General features: G+C 41.3%; 1 protein-coding gene across 1 annotated transcript; it reads left to right on the top strand.

Annotated features, from left to right (window-relative positions):
* The first annotated feature begins 9512 nt into the window (after nt 1-9512).
* Nucleotides 9513-10451, top strand: LOC123777599 (olfactory receptor 7D2). Its single transcript, XM_045774361.2, has one exon. It carries the CDS (start codon nt 9513-9515, stop codon nt 10449-10451), a length of 939 nt encoding a protein of 312 aa, XP_045630317.2.
* The last annotated feature ends 9060 nt before the right edge of the window (nt 10452-19511 follow it).

Raw genomic sequence — 19511 nt, 5'->3', positions numbered from 1 at the left:
TAAAGTGCATTTTACAGCCCAGTTTGGGTTCTGAGATATGGAAAATTTCATGTGGAGCTATCATGGAATCATTCTTTGAAATGTTTTTTCCAGTATGACCTCATTTATATCAAGGCCCAAAATAAACAAATCACATCTCTGGTGATGGACGTCAGAATAGCGATGATCTGGGGCGCCTGGGTGGCACAGTCGTTAAGCGTCTGCCTTCGGCTCAGGGCATGATCCCGGTGGTCTGGGATCGAGCCCCACATCAGGCTCCTCCACTGGGATCCTGCTTCTTCCACTCCCACTCCCCCTGCTTGTGTTCCCTCTCTCGCTGGCTGTCTCTATCCTGTCAAATAAACAAATAAAATATATAAAAAAAAAAAGAATAGCAATGATCTTTGGGGAGTAATGTGTGGTATTTCTGGGGTGCTGGTAATGCTGCATAGCTTAATCTGGTTGGCAGTTAACAAGTATGTCCACCTCAGAGCATTTCATCAAGCTGTATATACATGTGATGTGTTTACCCTTTCTGTTTGGGATGTGTGTGTGTGTGTGTGTGTGTGTGTGTGTGTGTGTGTATACATATTTTTAAGATTTCATCTATTTAAGTGTCAGAGAGAGACAGCACAAGCAGGGGGAGCAGTAGGAAAAGGGAGAAGCAGGCTTCTGCTGAAGAGGGAGCCTGATGTGGAACTTGATCCCAGGACCCTGGGATCATGACCTGAGTGGAAGGCAGACGCTTAACTGACTGAGCCACCAGACGTCCCTAAATAAAATCTTAAAAAAAAAAAAAGAAAGAAAGAAACTGGGGTTTTTTGTTGTTTGTTCATTCCTTTTTCAGATTCCAAATATAAGTGAAATAATATGGTATTTGTCTTTCTGTGTCTGACATTTCTTTTTTTTTTTTTTTAGATTTATTTATTTATTTTAGGGGCACCTGGGTGGCTCAATTGGCTAGGTGGCTGCCTTTGGCTCAGGTCATGATCCCAGGGTCCTGGCATTGAGCCCCACGTTGGGCTCCCTGCTCAGTGGGGAGCCCGCTTCTCCCTCTGCCCGTGCCCTGTGCTCTCTCTCACTCACTCTCTCTCTCAAATAAATAATTAAAAATATCTTAGAAATATATAAAAAAATAAAGATTTATGTATTTATTTGAGAGAGAGAGAGAGCACACAAGCAGGGGGGAGGGGCAAAGGGAGAGGACCTCAAACAGACTCCCAGCTAAGTGCAGAGCCTAATGCGAGCTTCCACGAGGGGCTCAATCTCATGACCCTGAGATCACGACCTGGGCTGAAATCAAGAGTCCGTTGCTCAGCTGACTGAGCCAACCAGCCCCCCCGCCACGCAAAGAACTCCTAAAACTCAACAATAAGAAAACAAATGATTTGATTTAAAAAGGGCAGAAATGGGCCAAAGACCTGAACAGACATCTCACCAAAGAAGATATGAGCATATGAAAAGATGCTCCACATGATATGTTTTCAAGAAAATGCAAATTAAGGGATGCCTGGGTGGCTCAGTTGGGTAAGCATCTGCCTTCGGCTCAGGTCATGATCCCAGGGTCCTGGGATTGAGTCCCGACCCGGCTCCTTGCTCAGCAGGGAACCTGCTTCTCCCTCCACCTGCCACTCTCCCTGCTGTGCTGTCTCTCTCTCTGGCAAATAATTGAATAAAATCTTAAAAAAAAAAAAAAGAATGCTGTACACCTTAAAAAAAAAAAAAAGAAAACACAAATTAAAACGACAATGAGAGACCACTCTATGGCTATTAGAATGATCAAAATCCAGAATACTAACACTAACTGACAACACCAAATATTGACAAGGATGTGGAGCAAGGGAGCTCTCATTCATTGCTGGCGGGGATGCAAAATTATACAGCTACTTTGGAAGAGAGTTTGGTGGCTTCTTAAAAAACTAAACATAGTCTTACATTGATCCAGCAATTACACTCCTTGATATTTACCCAAAGGACTGGAAAACTTATGTGCAGAGAAACCTGCACATGGATGGTTATGGTGTCTTTATTCTTAATGGCCAAAACTTGGAAACAACCAAGATGTCCATCGGTGAATGAATGGATAAATAAACCGTGGGACATCCAGACAATGGAATATTATTCAGCACTAAAAAGAAATGAGCTATCTAGCCACAATAAGACATGGAGGAACTTTAAAAGCTTGTTACTTCAGTTACTAAGTTACTGAAAAAAGTCAGCCTGAAAAGGCTACATACTGTATGATTCGAACCTTCCCCAAAAAGGATGCAGTGGCCTCAGTGGTGCACATAATGGTCACCCTCATGCTGAACCCTTTCATCTACAGTCAGAGGAATAGGTGCTGTGGAGATTCCTCAGCGGAACAGCCTAATTGCAATACCTGGGACTTTTTTTTGTCCTTTGGTCCATGGATTAGAAATTACCGCAAAACGCGGGGTGCCTGAGTCGCTCAGTCAATTAAGTGTCCAGCTCTTGCTTTTGGCTCAGGTCATGGTCTCAGGGTCGTGGGATCCAGACCTGCATTGGGCTCCATGCTCAGTGGGGAGTCTGCTTGAAGATTCCTTCTGCCTCTTCCCTAATTCTTGTGTGCTCTCTCTATATAAATAAATAAAATCTTTTAAAAATTTATTAATTTTGGAACCTGAAATCAGGTGACCAATGTCTAGCAGAAGTTCTTTTTTAACTTGTTTTGTTGATATTGTAGTAAAAAAAAAAAAAAAAATATATATATATATATATACACACACACTATATATATAACATAAAAGTTACCATTTTAACCATTTTAGTGCACAGCTCAGTGCCATTGGGTACATTCACATTGTTGTGAAACCACCCCTACCATCTGTCTCCAGAACTTTCTCATCTTTCCAAACTGAGACTCTGTCCCCATGCGGCACTGACCACCCCCAGGCCCACCCCCAGCTCCCATCATCTCCTCTCTGTCTCTGTGAATTTGACTACCCTAGGAACTTCCTCTAAGCAGAGTGCTATAATATCTGTCCTTTCAGGAATGCCCTGTTTCACTGAGCACAATGTCTTCAATACTCATCCACATTGTAGTGTGTGTCAGATTTCCTTCCTTTTTCAGGCCGAGTAATATTCCTTGTATGTATACACCACATTTTGTTTACCTACTCATCTGTCAATGGATACTTGGGTGGCTTCTAGCTTTTGGCTATGTGAGTAGCCTGCCGTGAACAGGGGTGTAAAACCAACAGACGTTTTAAAGCCATTCCCCCCCCCCCCCCGCCAGATCTGATCTTACAACTTTGCTCGGCTACATGTATGACTCGGAATCTTACACACAAAATAAAGAGAAAGATTTTTAGGTGGATGATAAAACAGATTTTTTCAGTTATCAAAATTTTGTTAGGAAACTATCGGGAAAAGACTAAAAAGGATATTTTTAACGTGCAAGTTCCACTGCTGAACAATTGCCCACAGTCTAAAGACTATCAGACAACAATTGATTCAAAATTTGAAAAAATGCGGGGCGCCTGGGTGGCACAGCGGTTAAGCGTCTGCCTTGGGCTCAGGGCGTGATCCCGGCGTTCTGGGATCGAGCCCCACGTCAGGCTCCTCCACTAGGAGCCTGCTTCTTCCTCTCCCACTCCCCCTGCTTGTGTTCCCTCTCTCGCTGGCTGTCTCTATCTCTGTCGAATAAATAAATAAAATCTTAAAAAAAAAAATTTGAAAAAATGCAAATACTTTTCTTTCACTGAGTCTTGTGGTATAAGGGACCCTGTCCAATTAATGTTTTGATACATTTTGTCTCAAAGAATTTATAAATTTATTAAGAAATGTGTTCCATTCATAGCCTAATAATATGAATTCCTGTCATAGGTTGTTTGAATCTTGCTGTAGTGGAGGTTTTGCTCTCTAAGACTATTTACTAAAAGGGATGAAGAAATTTCCTATATAATATATGAAGTCTTGTAGTTATGGTTCCAATGGCTGCTGGATTATACCGCTGAGATTACAAATGCTTGTTAAGTTATATGTATGTGGTAGAAAGCTATTTATGCTTGTTGACAGGAAATTGCTTCTACTTACTGAAGTAACGTGTTAATAACACATCTGACTTTGATTTCACCACTCCAGTTTTAATTTACTGAACTAATTAAAAATGATACATTTCACTTACAATTAAGTGTAAATAACTTATAAAACAAATGATTTATTCATTTAAAAAATTTTTTAAGTAGGTTCCATGCCCAACACAGGGCTTGAACTCACGATGCTGAGATCAAGACCTGAGCTGAGATCAAGAGTCAGACACTTAACCGAATGAGCCACCCAAGTGCCCTTGATGTATTCATTAAAAAACATATGGAAGAACTTGTTTTTATGGTAAATCCTGGAATATCAGTTTAATTTTCTACAATCAACTGGAGTGTTTCCTTTGTCATTTAAATATTTTCTCATGTCCAAAATGAAAAAAACACATGGTATTACCCTCCCTCTATAGAGAGCATTCTTAACAGAGGAAGAGGTCAATTTTCTGCACTCAAGAGGTCAATTTTCTCACTGCCAAGTCACCCCCAAGTCCCAGTACAAGTATACTCCTCCCCACCACTCCACCAAACTGCTCTTTCTCTTATTTTCCATGTCAATAAATCCAAAGGACATCGTTCAGCCTTCATTACTTGACCTAGTATCATCATTTTACATGGTTGACCCTCCCTTTCTTGAAACATGACTTTGTTTATCTACACAGCATGTTCACCACCATGTAGCCTATGCGGCACAATATGATCACAAGGGATTCACTGTGTTACTTTGAGACAGACCCTAAGTACTGTGGCTACAGGGAGGTGGGTCTTTGCAGCAGGGACACATTCCTAAGGGGGAATGTCTTTTCCGCAAAGCCAAATCCATAGTGATGAAAGCTCTTCCAAGAAGGAAGAAGCCCATGGGGACAGAGAGCTCCATCTGGCTCCAAAGCTGCCTTCCTGGAAACAGAATTAGCACACGCTGTTCCATTCTGCCATTTTCTCATTACGCCAAAGCTGAATGACTTGAAGAGTAGCACATCAGAGGAACAATTTATTTAATGAGGAGCAATGAGAAATCATCCCCCCAGGGATTTGAGAAACCATAAATACTTCCCTAGCATCCTCACCTGTAGTTTGGTGACACCTGACCAGGAGGAGACCACACCTGTGCCTCTCACAGACATGACTTGGTGACAGGTTCTGTCTCCCTGCCATTCTCTGGTACAGGGTCTGTCATCAGCATCTAACAGAGGACAAAGAGGTTGCACACACATTTCTTTATGCAACGCCAGCCAGCTGAGTCACACCGTCCTAGTGAGTATGCAGAGGAGGTATGAAAAGGAGGATTAAAAATCAGTTGGGGGAAGGAGGTAATAGGGTTGATAGTGACTCATGACCCCCCCCTTTTTTTTTAACTTCTGGAATTTATTTCCCTGGTTATTTATGTCTTTTTGGATTCCATTGCTACTATTTTCTGTCACCCCCAGCTCCAATGGGCCCTCATTCTGGAAACTAGTGACTTCTCCAGTGTCACTGGCATTGGCACTCCCTCAAGTGGACTCTTAAGAGTTTCTAACCCACCTGCTCACACCTTCCTTATGCTTCTCTCATGCAGTAGTTCTCAAAGTGGGGTTCCTGGAGCAGCCACAGCAGTATCTGCTGGGAACTTGTTAGAAATGCATATTCTCAGTCTCTGCCCAAGACCTGCTGATGGAAACTCTGGGGGGGAGACCCACAAATCTGTTTTAGCAAGTCCTCCAGGTGATTCTAGTGCATGCGATAATTGAACAATCTCTGTCCAGCAGGGTGTCTGCTTCTCCGCCCCACCGCCATCATGACTTGGTTTCTACCGGGTTGTATATACATACTCTGTGATTCACGAAATATGTACTGAATGCCCTCTCTGTGCCAGGTGTTATGTATGTCGCCATTGCAACTGTAATAGACCTTTCTCTCTTATCCTTCCTAATGATTGTTTACAGATCCCTAAGAACCTAATGACACTGATTCGTTCTAATCGTGTTTAAGTTGACTTTCTTTAGTGTTGCAGCAGGCAATCGCATCTGCAGCCGATAGCGACCATATTTGCTTTTGATTTCCTAATATTATATCTCATTCACTTCTCTGTCTTACGGCATTTCTTTTGAATTATTGGAAACAATGTTAAATAATGATAGCAGGCATCATTTCCCCCTTCGGCTTTTTGTCTTCTTGTTTTGTTTTCAGGGGTTTAATAATGGGTCTTGGATTAACACTTGCTTTAACATAGCTATTCTTTATCACCTTTTATCCAATTCCATGTGACTAAAATTTTACTCTATTCCCTTCCCATCGGTAACTGTTAGATTTTATTAAATGTGTTTTGATTTGTTTTGAAGCTATATAATTTTCTGTACCGATTGATTCATGCTTCATTTTACTCCTTTTTCAGTTTGTTGCTTCTATAGTCAATGCGAGATCAACCTGTAGATTCCTGGTTTGTAATATATGCGATCATTTTTGGTTTCAGTCTTTATTCCACTTTCCATGCCCTTTGAGTACAAAGCACTGGGGGTATAGGGAGAAGTAAATTTTGTAACATGTGATCTGAACTCGTGTGGTTTATGATTAGCGGTGAGAGGGACAGATATTAATCAAATAATTCCATAAGTAAATGTGAATATATAGTTATGATTTGTGCAGTGAAGAAAAATGCAGGAGACTGTAAAGGCATGGATTAGGGGACTACACTTGGTCCAGGGAGGGTTCAGGGAAGGCTCCTCCGAGGAAGTGATGTTTCATCTGAGAAAGAAGGACAGGAATAACCACTGGGAAGACAAAAGCAAGCAAGAGCCCCGCAGGGAAGGAAGTACTTCACAGGCATGGCTGAGGGAAGAACCGCAGCATGTTCAGAGTACCTAAGAAGGCAAACTGTTGGTGCTTTGAGAGTGAAAGGCTGGTGAGGGCCTTAATAAGACTGGGAAGTCGGAAGGAACCAGCATGTGCAGGCAAGCATGGAAAGGCTGTTAAAAGAAAGAAAAATCTCAGACCCATCTCCCTAGTGGATGCTGAGGCAGACATCCTCAGATGAAAGCCCCTTCCAGAGATTTGTGTTTGCTTCTGCCTGAGACCTGGAATACAATTCATCCAGGACCACTTTAGACTAATTCCTCTGGCTGAGGTTTCTACGGGGGTGTGAATGTGGGCTCTAAATCTGTGAGTGGTTACCTCACCTGCAGTGTTCTTAGAAGTTTGACTCTTTCCTGACATCTCATGGATGGATTTTTCTTCTTTTCTTTCCCCCACTGGGCATTGTGTGAAAATGCTACGTTTTAACTTTTAATTTTGATTTCATTTCAGATTTACAGAAAAGTTGGAAGAACAATGTAAATAGCTCTTATGTATGTCCTTTACCAGATCCCCCAGATGTTAAATTTCACCATTTTTACTTCTGTCTTCATCCACTTTTCTCTCTTCCTTTTCTTCATGTGTGTTTTCAGAACCATTTGCAAGTAAGTTGCACTGCAAATATGGTACCTCTTTACCTCTAACTCTTTGGTATTTTCTAAAAACAAGGACATCTTCCTCACATAACCACAGTACAATGATCAAAATCAAGATAGTAACATTGAGGGGCGCCTGGGTGGCTCAGTCGTTAAGCGTCTGCCTTCGGCCCAGGGAGTGATCCTAGGGTCCTGGGATCGAGCCCCGCATTGGGTTCCCTGCTCCACTGGGAGCCTGCTTCTTCCTCTCCCACTCCCCCTGCTTGTGTTCCCTCTCTCGCTGGCTGTCTCTCTCTCTGTCAAATAAATAAATAAAGTCTTTTAAAAAAAAGATAGTAACATTGATATAATACTACTATCAAATTTACAGAACTCATTCCTACTTTGACAATTACCCTAACAATGTCACCTGTGGCAAAAGAATATCCAGGATCATGCATTTCATTCGGTTGACATGGCTCTTAAACTTCCTTTAATCTGGAACAGTTCCTAGAATCTCTTTGTATTTGATGACATTGAATTTTTGAAGGGCACAGGTCACAGATTGTGTGGAATGTCCCTCAGTTTGGGTTTGTCTCATGCTCCCTAGTCTTTGGATTGAAGTCCTGCATCTTTGGCAGGAATCTCACAGACAGAACATTGGGTCCTTTCCAGTACCTTCTACCAGGAGATACATACATGATATTGATGTGTCCCATTTTGAATCTCCATGACCATCCGACAGGACCATTATAAAATGGATGCTTAAGATAGGTGATTAGGATAAAAACACAAGAAAAACAAAATAAGATAAAAACAGAGAGAGAGACAAACCATAAGAGACTCTTAACTCTAGGAAACAAACTGAGGGTTGCTGGAGGGGAGGTGGGTGGGGGGATGGGGTAGCTGGGTGATGAGCATTAAGGAGTGTACATGATGTAATGAGCACTGGGTGTTATATGCAACTAATGAATCACTAAATTCTACCTCTGAAACTAGTAATATAGTATATGTTAACTAAATTGAATTTAAATTAAAAAAAATTTTTTAAAGATAGGTGATTAGAAATTTAAGACTCCATTCTGTAGGATTCCATTTTATTTCTTTTGTTATAAAATGGATTTTTTTTTCAGTTTTGGGTTTTTTTTTTTTAGTTTTTATTTAAATTCCAGTTAGTTACCATATAATGTAATATTAGTATTAGTTTCAGCTGCATAATTTAGTGATTCAACAGTTTCCTTTTTTTTTTTTTTTAGATTTTATTCATTTATTTGACAGAGAGAGAGCACAGCAAGGGAAGCAGCAGAGGGAGAAATAGACTCCCTGCTGAGCAGGGAGACCAACACAGGGCTCCATCCCAGAACCCTGGGATCATGACCTGAGCCGAAGGCAGATGCTTAACCAACTGAGCCACCCAGGCGCCCCCGATTCAGCACTTTCATTCAGCACCTAGTGCTCATCACAACAAGGACACTCCTTAATCCCCATCGCCTGTTTAACCCATCCCCCTACCAACCTCCCCTCTGGTAACTATCAGTTTGTTCTCTATAGTTAAGAGTCTGTTTCTCGGTTTTCCTCTCTCTCTCTTTCTCTCTCTCTTTTTTTAAGATTTTATTGGTTTATTTGAGAGAAAGAGAGCCTGAGAGGGAGAGGGGCAGAGGGAGAAGGAGAAGCAGACTCCCTGCTGAGCAGGAAGCCCTAGGTGGGACTGGATCCCAAGACCCTGAAATCATGACCTGAGCCAAAGGCAGATGCTTAACGGACTGAGCCACCCAGGTGCCCAGGTTTTCCTGTCTTTTTCTGCTATGATCGTTTGTTTTGTTTCTTAAATTTCACATGAGTTTGAAATCATATGTTTTGTCCTTCTCTGACTGACTTGGGTGGTTGGCATAAGAGACTCCATTTTTTCAGATTTCACTTATAAGTGAAAGGAGACCTAACACTTAGACAAAATAACTGATTTCGTAAATAACCTGAGTGGAAGGCATGGTCAACATTTTTGAGACATGGAGGGTACCAGTTTGCTGCTAATTCATATTGCTCTTGTCCCTTCCTTCATAGATATATGAGGTACATGGAGGCAGGAAACCAAACAGGAATTTTAGAGTTCGTCCTCCTTGGGCTCTCTGGGGATCCTGAACTTCAGCCCTTCATATTTGGGCTGTTCCTGTCCATGTACCTGGTCACCGTGCTGGGGAACCTGCTCATCATCCTGGCCATCTGCTCTGACCCCCACCTCCACACCCCCATGTACTTCTTCCTCTCCAACCTGTCCTTGGTCGACATCTGTTTCAGCACTGCTATCGTGCCCAAGATGCTGGTGAACATCCACACAGAGAACAAAGCCATCTCCTACATGGACTGCCTCACACAGGTCTATTTTTCCATGTTTTTTCCCATTCTGGACACTCTACTCCTGACTGTGATGGCCTATGACCGGTTTGTGGCCATCTGCCACCCCCTGCACTACACAGTCATCATGAACCCACGTCTGTGTGGCCTGCTGGTTTTTGTGACCTGGTTTATTGGTGTCATGACATCCCTTCTTCACATCTCTCTGATGATGCATCTGAACTTCTGCAGCAATCTTGAAATTCCACATTTCTTCTGTGAACTGACACAGGTCCTCAAGTTGGCCTGCTCTGATACCTTCCTGAACAGCACACTGATATACTTTATGACTGGTGTGCTGGGTGTTTTCCCCCTTGTTGGGATCCTTTTCTCATACTCACAGATTGCTTCATCCATTAGGAAGATGTCTTCATCGGGGGGGAAGCAAAAAGCATTTTCCACCTGTGGGTCTCACCTCTCAGTGGTTTCTTTATTTTATGGGACAGGTGTTGGGGTCCACTTCACTTCTGCAGTAACTCACTCCCCCCAGAAAGTCTCAGTGGCCTCGGTGATGTACACGGTGGTCACCCCCATGCTGAACCCCTTCATCTACAGCCTGAGGAACAAGGATGTGAAAGGGGCTCTGGGAAGGCTTCTCAGTAGAGCCACCTCTTGTCTGTGATGGATCTCTTGGCCCCAGGACTGAGCAGTTTTGTGGATCCCAAGGACAAAAACTTTGATTCTCAAGTTTACTCTTGTATCTTGCAAACCCTCTTTCAATCCTGAAGGATCTATGACTGCTCTCTCCTAGTTTTACACACTTTTAAACAACTAACTTCCACATAATTTATCTGATGGTCTTTCTGCCCTATCTGTTGTCCAGAAAGTATGTCCTCGATCTTCTTTCTAACTTCCTTGCTGGTGAATTCTAACTTGGAGCATTTACGTAAGCCTTGTTATCTCAGATGTTGGCAGAGAATGCTTAAACTATTGATCATTCACCTGAACTTATTTCTATGTATCTTGTTGTGGATCTATGTTGTTCATGTGCATGTATTACCAACAGTGTTTTGGGTTTTTTTACTGGATAAAATATGGTTAAAATACATATTAAGAGGCACCTGGGTGGCTCAGTTGGTTAAGCGGCTGCCTTCAGCTCAGGTTGTGATCCCCAGGTCCTGGGATCGAGCCTCGAGTCAGGCTCTCAGCTCAGCAGGGGGTCTGCTTCTCCCTCTGCCACTGCCCCTGCCCCTGCCGTTCGTGTTCTCTCTTGCTCTCTCTCTCTATCAAATAAATAAATAAATAAGATACATATTAAAATACAGTCAGTGTTTTAGTACTTGTTATATGGTAAGCCTATTCTAACTGCTCTCTACTATTCTATGTAATCTTCCTCAACGGGAATGATTACTGTCTCCATTTTAGAGGTAAGGAAACTGAGAATCTAAGAGCTTAAAAATCTTTCCCAAAGTTACAGAGGAACCAAGTGGCAAAAGCAGGATTCAAATGCAGAACTCTGACCCTGAGCCCATATTCTTAAAACAGGCTGCCCAGCTTTTCACATGGATTTCAATGGGGACATTTGAATGGTGGATTTTACTGCTTGGTTGACAACATTTCTGGTTATCCTCTCCTTTTGGATACCCAAAAGAATGGCATTTTCTTTCTCTCTTGAAGTTAAAGGTGGTTAACAATATGTTTTGATGTGTCCAATAAAATATGAGTGGAAGTGATGGGTCCCTTCTAGACTAAAACTGTTGAAGAGCTGATACATTGTTTACGTTCAATCTTCCCTTGATACAGCTATTGTGGAATGAAGGCATCACAAGATCCAAAGAGTCTAGAAAGCTGGCCAATATGTGGACTCCCCTGGATGGTTGCCCAAGTTGGTAGATACTGTTCAAAAGAAAGAAATAAGATTTTGTTTCATTAAATCAGTAACATTTTAGTTCTATTACACACACTGTTGCTGTTTTCAACAACATAGCCTAACCTACTCTGACTGTTACATATCTTAAGGCTGGAAATCCAAATTTGAGACTTTGTCTACTCTGATGATTTTTACTGTCAGGCTAAGAGTAAATCTGAGATCTCCTTTTTCATTCCTTTGAAGGATCCTTCCACTCTCTTTTGAGAACTTTAACTCAATTTCACACTAATACTTATACACACACATATATACACATGTACATACATGTGTTAATCTATACATGGCCTACATCCTTGAAAGAGGAGAATTAATTTATTATTGTACCAGAAATGCTCTCGCTGTCTCTTTTTTTAAAGAGAGTGGGGGGAGGGGCAGAGTGAGAGGGAAAGAGACAACCTCAAGCATGTTTCCATGCCCAATGCATGAGCCCAATGCGGGGCTCAATCTCACAACCCCAAGATCATGACCTGACCTGAAATCAAGAGTCAGACACTTAACGAACTAAGCCACCCAGATGCCCCCAGATATGCTCTTTCAATGGCAGGTAAGTTCTTCTGAAGTAGTAATCCTTTCTACGGTAGCCTTGGAGTCCTGTATAACTTAAAATAAGACTGGCACTAACCACTTAAAGGACTGTAGGAGATATCACGTTGTCTAACTGGACCCCTGAAGAATATTAGTCTAGTTCCCAAAATGGTAATTTGAATAGGGTTTTTAACATATAAAATCCCGTTCCTTTAGCGTCATAATTCACCATCTCCTTCCAGTATAACATGTGATATCTCTGATATGACATGATATGCCTTGTGATTTTGCATAATATTGTTAATATCTTTGTCTATGTATTGTAACAAACTTTTCAACAGTTTTTTCCTGTAGTTCAAATTTACATATTCATTTTTAAAATTTACTCTACCTCTGATGTATTTCTGTTCAGTGGGATGTAGAGATCTAGTCTTTCCAAATGAAAAACAAATTTGTTCTCACACTTTATACTAGTCCTTCCTTTCCCATTGACTTATAAAGGCACCTTTTAATTTTCAAATTCGCAAACCACATTTTCTACCTATTCTGAGGTCAGGCAGCTGGTCCAATTCCAGCTCTGCCATTTGCAAGTCAGTCAGCTTCTCTCTACTTCTGTTACTCATCTCTAAAGTAAAAATGATAACACATGCCAGGGGGTGCTATTCATATTATATGAACTAATAATGATAAAGACTCTGGTGTTTACTATTGGTTTTGTTAGTAGTTTTTTTTTGGCACTGTTATTGTTTTTATATTCATATCTGATAGGGCAAGTCTTTGACTTAGGGTACCATCACACACTTAGCAGTTCCTTTACAATTGCTATTTAAGTATTTTGATTGGCAAAGAGCATGTAGCTCAGACTCCAATGGATATTTGTTAGAGGGAATCCTGAACTATGAGATCATACCTAAGGAGAGAAGAGCTCCCACTGTGAAGAAAAACACGATCACCATCAAATTCCCCACATTGGAATAGAATTGTCAAGCACAGTTTCCATTTTATCATGGTTCTCTCTCTCCCAACTAGCTAAACTGCTTAGAAATAAAAAACAAAAAACAAAAAAACCCAAAAAAAACAAAACAAACAACAACAACAAACAGGGGGCACCTGGCTGTCTCAGTGGGTGGAGCATGAGACTCTTGATCTCTGGGTTATAAGCTCAAGCCCCATGTTGGGTGTAGAGATTGCTTAAAAATAAAATCTTTTTTTTATCCCCCCCCCCTTAAAAATAAAATCTTATTCCGTGGGTTGCCTCTTTGTTTTGTCGACTGTCTCCTTTGCTGTGCAGAAGCTTTTTATCTTGATGAAGTCCCAAAAGTTCCCTTTCACTTTTGTTTCCCTTGCCTTTGGAGACGTGTCTTGAAAGAAGTTGCTGTGTCAAAGAGGTTGGCCGATGTCAAAGAGGTTACTGCCTATGTTCTCCTCTATGATTTGGATGGATTCCTGTCTCACATGGAGGTCTTTCATCCATTTAGAGTTTATCTTTGTGTATGGTATAAGAGAATGGTCGAGTTTCATCCTTCTGTATACAGGTGTCCAATTTTCCCAACACGTTTTATTGAAGAGACTGTCTTTTTTCTATTGGATATTTTTTCCTGCTTTGTCAAAGATAAAGTTGAGGGTCCACAGCTGGGCTCTCTATTCTGTTCCATTGGTCTATGTGTCTGTTTTTGTGCCAATACCATGCTGTCTTTGTGATCACAGCTTTGTAATATGGCTTGAAATCAGGCAATGTGATGCCCCCAGCTTTGTTTTTCTTTTTCAACATTTCCTTGGTGATTTGGGGTCTTTTCTGGTTCCATACAAATTTTAGGATTGTTTATTCCAGCTCTTTGAAAAATGCCATTGGTATTTTGATCAGGAAGGCATTGAAAGTATAGATTGCTCTGGGCAGCATCGGCATTTTAACAATGTTTATTCTTCCAACCCATGAGCATGGAATATTTTTCCATCTTTTTGTGTCTTCTTCAACTTCTTTCATAAATGTTCTGTAGTTTCTAGGGTATAGATCCTTTACCTCTTTGGTTAGGTTTATTCCAAGGTATCTTATGGTTTTTGGTGCTATTGTAAATTGAATCGAGACCCTAATTTCTCTTTCTACAGTTACATTGTTACTGTATAGGAAAGCAACCGATTTCTGTGCACTGAGTTTGTATCCCGCCACACTACTGAATTGCTGTATGAGTTCTAGTAATTTGGGGGTGGAGTCTTTTGGGTTTTCCACATAAAGTATCATGTCATCTGCGAAGAGAGAGAGTTTGACTTCTTAAAAAAAATGAAAGAAAGTAAGTAACAAACGAATGCTTATTTAATTAGGATCTTTGAGATTTCAATCTTGGATGTCCCTGAAAGGATAAATGCTTCTTGTCTACCCCTTTGCTCCCAGCTCACTGACCAGGACAATAAGGATAATATTGTTGTCCTGATGACCCCAGGGCTGCTTGGATCCCACACAAACACTATTTCTGGGGTGTACCATCCATCAGTACAACCACATTCTTCTTCCCCCACTATAATCTGGGTGATCCAAAGGAAGGGGGAATGTCTAACGAGTGCATGTGAGGTTTTGCTAGCAGTAACTCCAGGGACATAGTGGCTAAGAGAGTCTAGTTAAAAATCCCTAGAGATTCTAGATTTGTGACCTTGAAGGGGACTTCAGACTCTAGAGTGAATTAAACAACGATGATGATGAGATGATGATGATAGTAGACGTGCTTATCTTATTTATAAATTTGATGGTTGATGTATCCCATCAACTCCACCCCCTCAGATTATTAACCAGAATCTGAGTTTCATTTCCAGATTCTCAGGGGAGAAACTGGCTAGGTTGGACCAGACACTGCTCTCTGATCCAAGTAGCTGTTGTCAGGGTTAGGACCACAGAGCAAAGTAGGGCCTGAGCACCACCAACATGCACGGATCTACTACAATATGAAAGAAATCTGCGGAAAAAGCAGATTACCCAAGAGACAGATTTCAGCCCAAAAGAAAGAAAAATGTTCAAACCATTGATGTGCTGTACCTAAAATGGACTGCTTCTGAGCTGGACATCCAGAGGTTGATGGTCCATTGGGATAGATCTGAAAGCAATGGCTAGTTTGTGATAAAGATCAGAAGGAGGGAATAGACTATCCCCATAATGATACCTATACAAGATAATATTTTGTTGATGTTATTTTATTTTATTTTAAATATTTTATTTATTTATTTGACAGAGAGAGAGACAGCCAACGAGAGAGGGAACACAAGCAGGGGGAGTGGGAGAGGAAGAAGCAGGCTACCAGCAAAGGAGCCTGATGCGGGGCTCGATCCCAGAACACCGGGATCACGTCCTGAGCTGAAGGCAGACGCTTAATGACTGAGCCACCCAGGTGCCCCGTGTTGTTGTTATTTTAAAGTAGGTTCCACGTCCAACATGGGGCTTGAATTCATGACCCAGAGATAAGAGTTGCATGTTCTACCAACTGAGCCAGCCAGGCGCCCTTCTGGTTTGTTTATTTTAATCAATCAATTGATTGATTAATTTTAATTAATGCTAGTTTTTAATTATCATTGCTTTGCCTGTTTCCTGGCAGAATTATCATCTAAGTGGGTGCAGGAAACCAAACAGGTGTCTCAGAATTCTCTTCTTGGGACTCTCCTCTTCAGACTATTCTTGTCCATGTACCTGGTCACGACGCTTGAAAACCTACTTATTGTTCTGGCCATCAGCTCTGACTATGACCTCCACACACCTATGTACTTCATCCTCTTCCACCTGTCTTTTTCTGATATTTGTTTCAATTCCACCATGGTTCCAAAAATCCTGGTGAACATCCACACAGAGAACAAAGCCATTACCTATGCAGGCCACATCATCCAGGTGCATTTTTTCATAGTGTTTGGGTATTTGGACATTTTCCTCCAGACCATAATGGTCTATGACCAGTTTGTGGCTATCTGCCACGTCCTACACAACAGTCATTGTATGATCTGTATTTAGCCAACTTTGGTCGGACTATACACAGTGAGTCTCTACCACATGGTAGGCACTCAAATATTTGTCAAATGAATGAAACCAACTTTGAACCAACTTTTTGAAATAAATGTGGACTAAGAGGTTTTAACCATAGACTCACAGAGGTGGAAAAGAACTTTGTGTCATTCATTTCACTTCATAAGTGTTTTAAATGAGAGGATGGATTTCCTTGAGCAAGACTGAATTCCCGATAATGGATCCATTGATGCCAAGGACTATTTTGGGGAAGACAGATGAATCATTCTGCAAGTACATTATAGAACTTAAACTATACTATAATTCTTTCTGGGGACAAATGTGCCACTGATCTTTTTTTTTTTTCATTTAAAAAATTTTTAGTTTTTTAAAAATTCCAGCATAATTAACACACAGTATTATATTAATCTCAGGTGTATAATAGAATGATTCAACAATTCTATACATTACTCAATGTCATCATGATGAGTGTACTCTTAATCCCCTCACCTATTTCACCACTCCCCCACCTATTTCAACCATCCCCTCATCTCCCCTCTGGCAGCCACCAGTTTGTTATCTATATTTAAGAGTCTTTTATTTTTTTAATATTTTATTTATTTATTGATTGATTGATTGATTGATTTAGTTAGTTAGTTAGTTAGTTAGTTAGTTAGTTTATTATGTTATGTTAGTCACTATACAGTACTTCATTAGTTTTTGGGGTAGTGTTCTATGAGTCATTGTTTGCTTATAACACCCAGTGCTCCATGCAATACGTGCCCTCCTTAATACCCATCACCAGGCTACCCCATCCTGCACCTCCCTCCCCTCTGAAACCCTCAGTTTGTTTCCCAGAGTCCATAGTCTCTCGTGGTTCATCTCCCCCTCTGATTTGCCCCCCTTCATTTTTCCCTTCCTTCTCCTAATGTCCTCCATGCTATTCCTATGTTCCACATATAAGTAAAACCATATGATAATTGTCTTTCTCTGCTTGACTTATTTCACTTAGCATAGTCCCCTCCAGTTCCATCCATGTCAATGCAAATGGTGGGTATTCATCCTTTCTGATGGCTGAGTAATATTCCATTGTATATATGAACACGTCTTCTTTATCCAGTCATTTGTTGAAGGGCATTTCAGCTCCTTTCACAGTTTGGCTATTGTGGACAATGCTGCTATGAACATTGGAGTGCATGTGCCCCTTCTTTTCACTCCATCTGTATCTTTGGGGTAAATACCCAGTAGTGCAATTGCTGGGTCATAGGGTAGCTCTATTTTTAACTTTTTGAGGAACCCCCATACTGTTTTCCAATGTGGCTGTACCAACTTGCATTCCCACCAACAGTGTAAGAGTCTGGTTTTTTGTCTCTTTTAAAATTCTTTAGGTTTAGGTTCAGGGTTCAAATTCAAAAGTTTTGAAAGTTTATTTTTAAAAAGTTTTGAAAAGACAGACCATGGGAAACATTTATTTCATCCCTATTTTTTTATTTTTTTTAAATATTTTATTTATTTGAGAGAGAGAGAGAGCTTGAGTGGGGAGGGAGGGGGCAGAGGGAGAGAGAGAAGCAGGCTCCCCGGGATCATGACCAGAGCTGAAGACAGATGCTTAACCAACTGAGCCACCCAAGCGCCCCCTATCTCATCCCTATTAAAGAGAGGGAAGGAAAAAATTGAGTTTGCTGTTGGGAAGATTCAGTTTGATGTGCCCGTGAAACACCCCACAAATAATTTCCACTTGGCTGTGGCACGGGTTGATCTCATGTTCCACCTTAATGGCCTTAGTGGGTTACAGAGGAGCAGGTCAGAAAGACAACATTATGCTTGGCTCAGCCTTACTCAAGATCCTCAGTTTCTCAGTGTGGCTCCCACTTCCTAAAGTCAGTTCTTCCTGATTCCTGATGCTCATGTGTCACAAATAAACTCTCAAGGACACTGTACACATTGTTGCAGGTCACTATCCAAATGGTGATGGGGTGGACAGTAAACCTGTGTGGGGTTGCCCACTTCTCCCTTCAGAATTATGGGCTTATCCTCCAGGTTCAGGGAGTGCAGCCATCTGACAGCCCTCAGCCGTTAGCCCTCTTAGAGAATTGCTCTCAGTTGAAGGAAGCTGACTCACTTACCTAAGGTCACACCACTCAAATCTCTTGCTGTGGAAGCATAACTACTGACAGCCATCTGTACCCACCACTCTTTTTTGCTCTGAGGATGCTGCTGGCTGCTCCCATCCACGGACTGATCACAGGTGGATACCAGTGCATGCCCACTGCCATGCTCACACAATGACATTCAGGACCAGGGTCAATTAACTCTGCCAAAATGGTGTCTCCTCTTTCTGGCATGGAGGACCTCAAGTGCCAGGCAACTGCATAGCTTGAAGTTCAATGGGACTTTTTCCATGTCTCTGGAAGTGCTACCATTTTAGGTGTCAAGACCTCTAAACTTGCTGAGGTCAGAGTTGAGGAGACCTGAAGCAAATACTGCCCAGTTGGCTCACTGGGCATGACATTAGACAGGGCTGCTTCTACTAACAAGCCTTGATTTCTGAACCCACGTGTCCTACACATTGGAGATACAACACATTATGATTGTCATTGACTTAGAGTGTACATGCATCATGTGAATTGTGTAGTCAGAATGTGCTGTGTATTTAAATGCCTGCAGTAAATATGATCATACTCTTTGATATCAAACATGTTCCCTTATTTTTCATTAAGCAAAAATTTTGTTAACTAACCATACTCTGTGATTTCTTTATGTAATATTTTACCTCTATCCTCACCTTCCCTGACAAATTTTATAGGTGATTTATATTGGCACCTCTATTTCCTCCATATTCATTCATCAACCCATTCTACCTGGATTTTTTATGCCTAACCCCTCACTTTAGAGGTAAAAAATGGAGCCTTCCCTAATATCCACAAAGGCCTCCATGTCACCAGCAAATGTCAAGGGATATATTCAGTCATCATTTGGTTAGTCCTTTCAACAGAACCAAAACTATTAACCACTCTGCTTTTCTTCAGAAAGAACCTCTTTGCCCCCATGACACTGTGGACACCAAGTAGTCTTTGAAATCTCCAAAGACCCTTCAAGGGATGAACATCACAGAATGTTCACTCCTAGTTTTGGTTCTTGTAGGAGTTAAACGTTCCTTAGGGGATACCTTGTCATTTAAGTCAAACCAAAGAGAGAAGAATCTTTCCTTGAAGAAAATACCTTCCTCTTGGCCTACTGCTGTCTACACAGACACAGCATTGTCTGAAATTTTTCCATTCTTTCATCTTTCTGTCCCAAGGGAGCTGAAT

This window comes from Ursus americanus, chromosome 14 (assembly GCF_024610735.1).
Source record: "Ursus americanus isolate L20-20 chromosome 14, mUrsAme1.1.p, whole genome shotgun sequence".
Lineage (NCBI taxonomy): Eukaryota > Metazoa > Chordata > Mammalia > Carnivora > Ursidae > Ursus > Ursus americanus.
The sequence above is the reverse complement of the archived record's forward strand: the minus strand, read 5'-3'. Positions and strand labels throughout refer to the sequence as shown.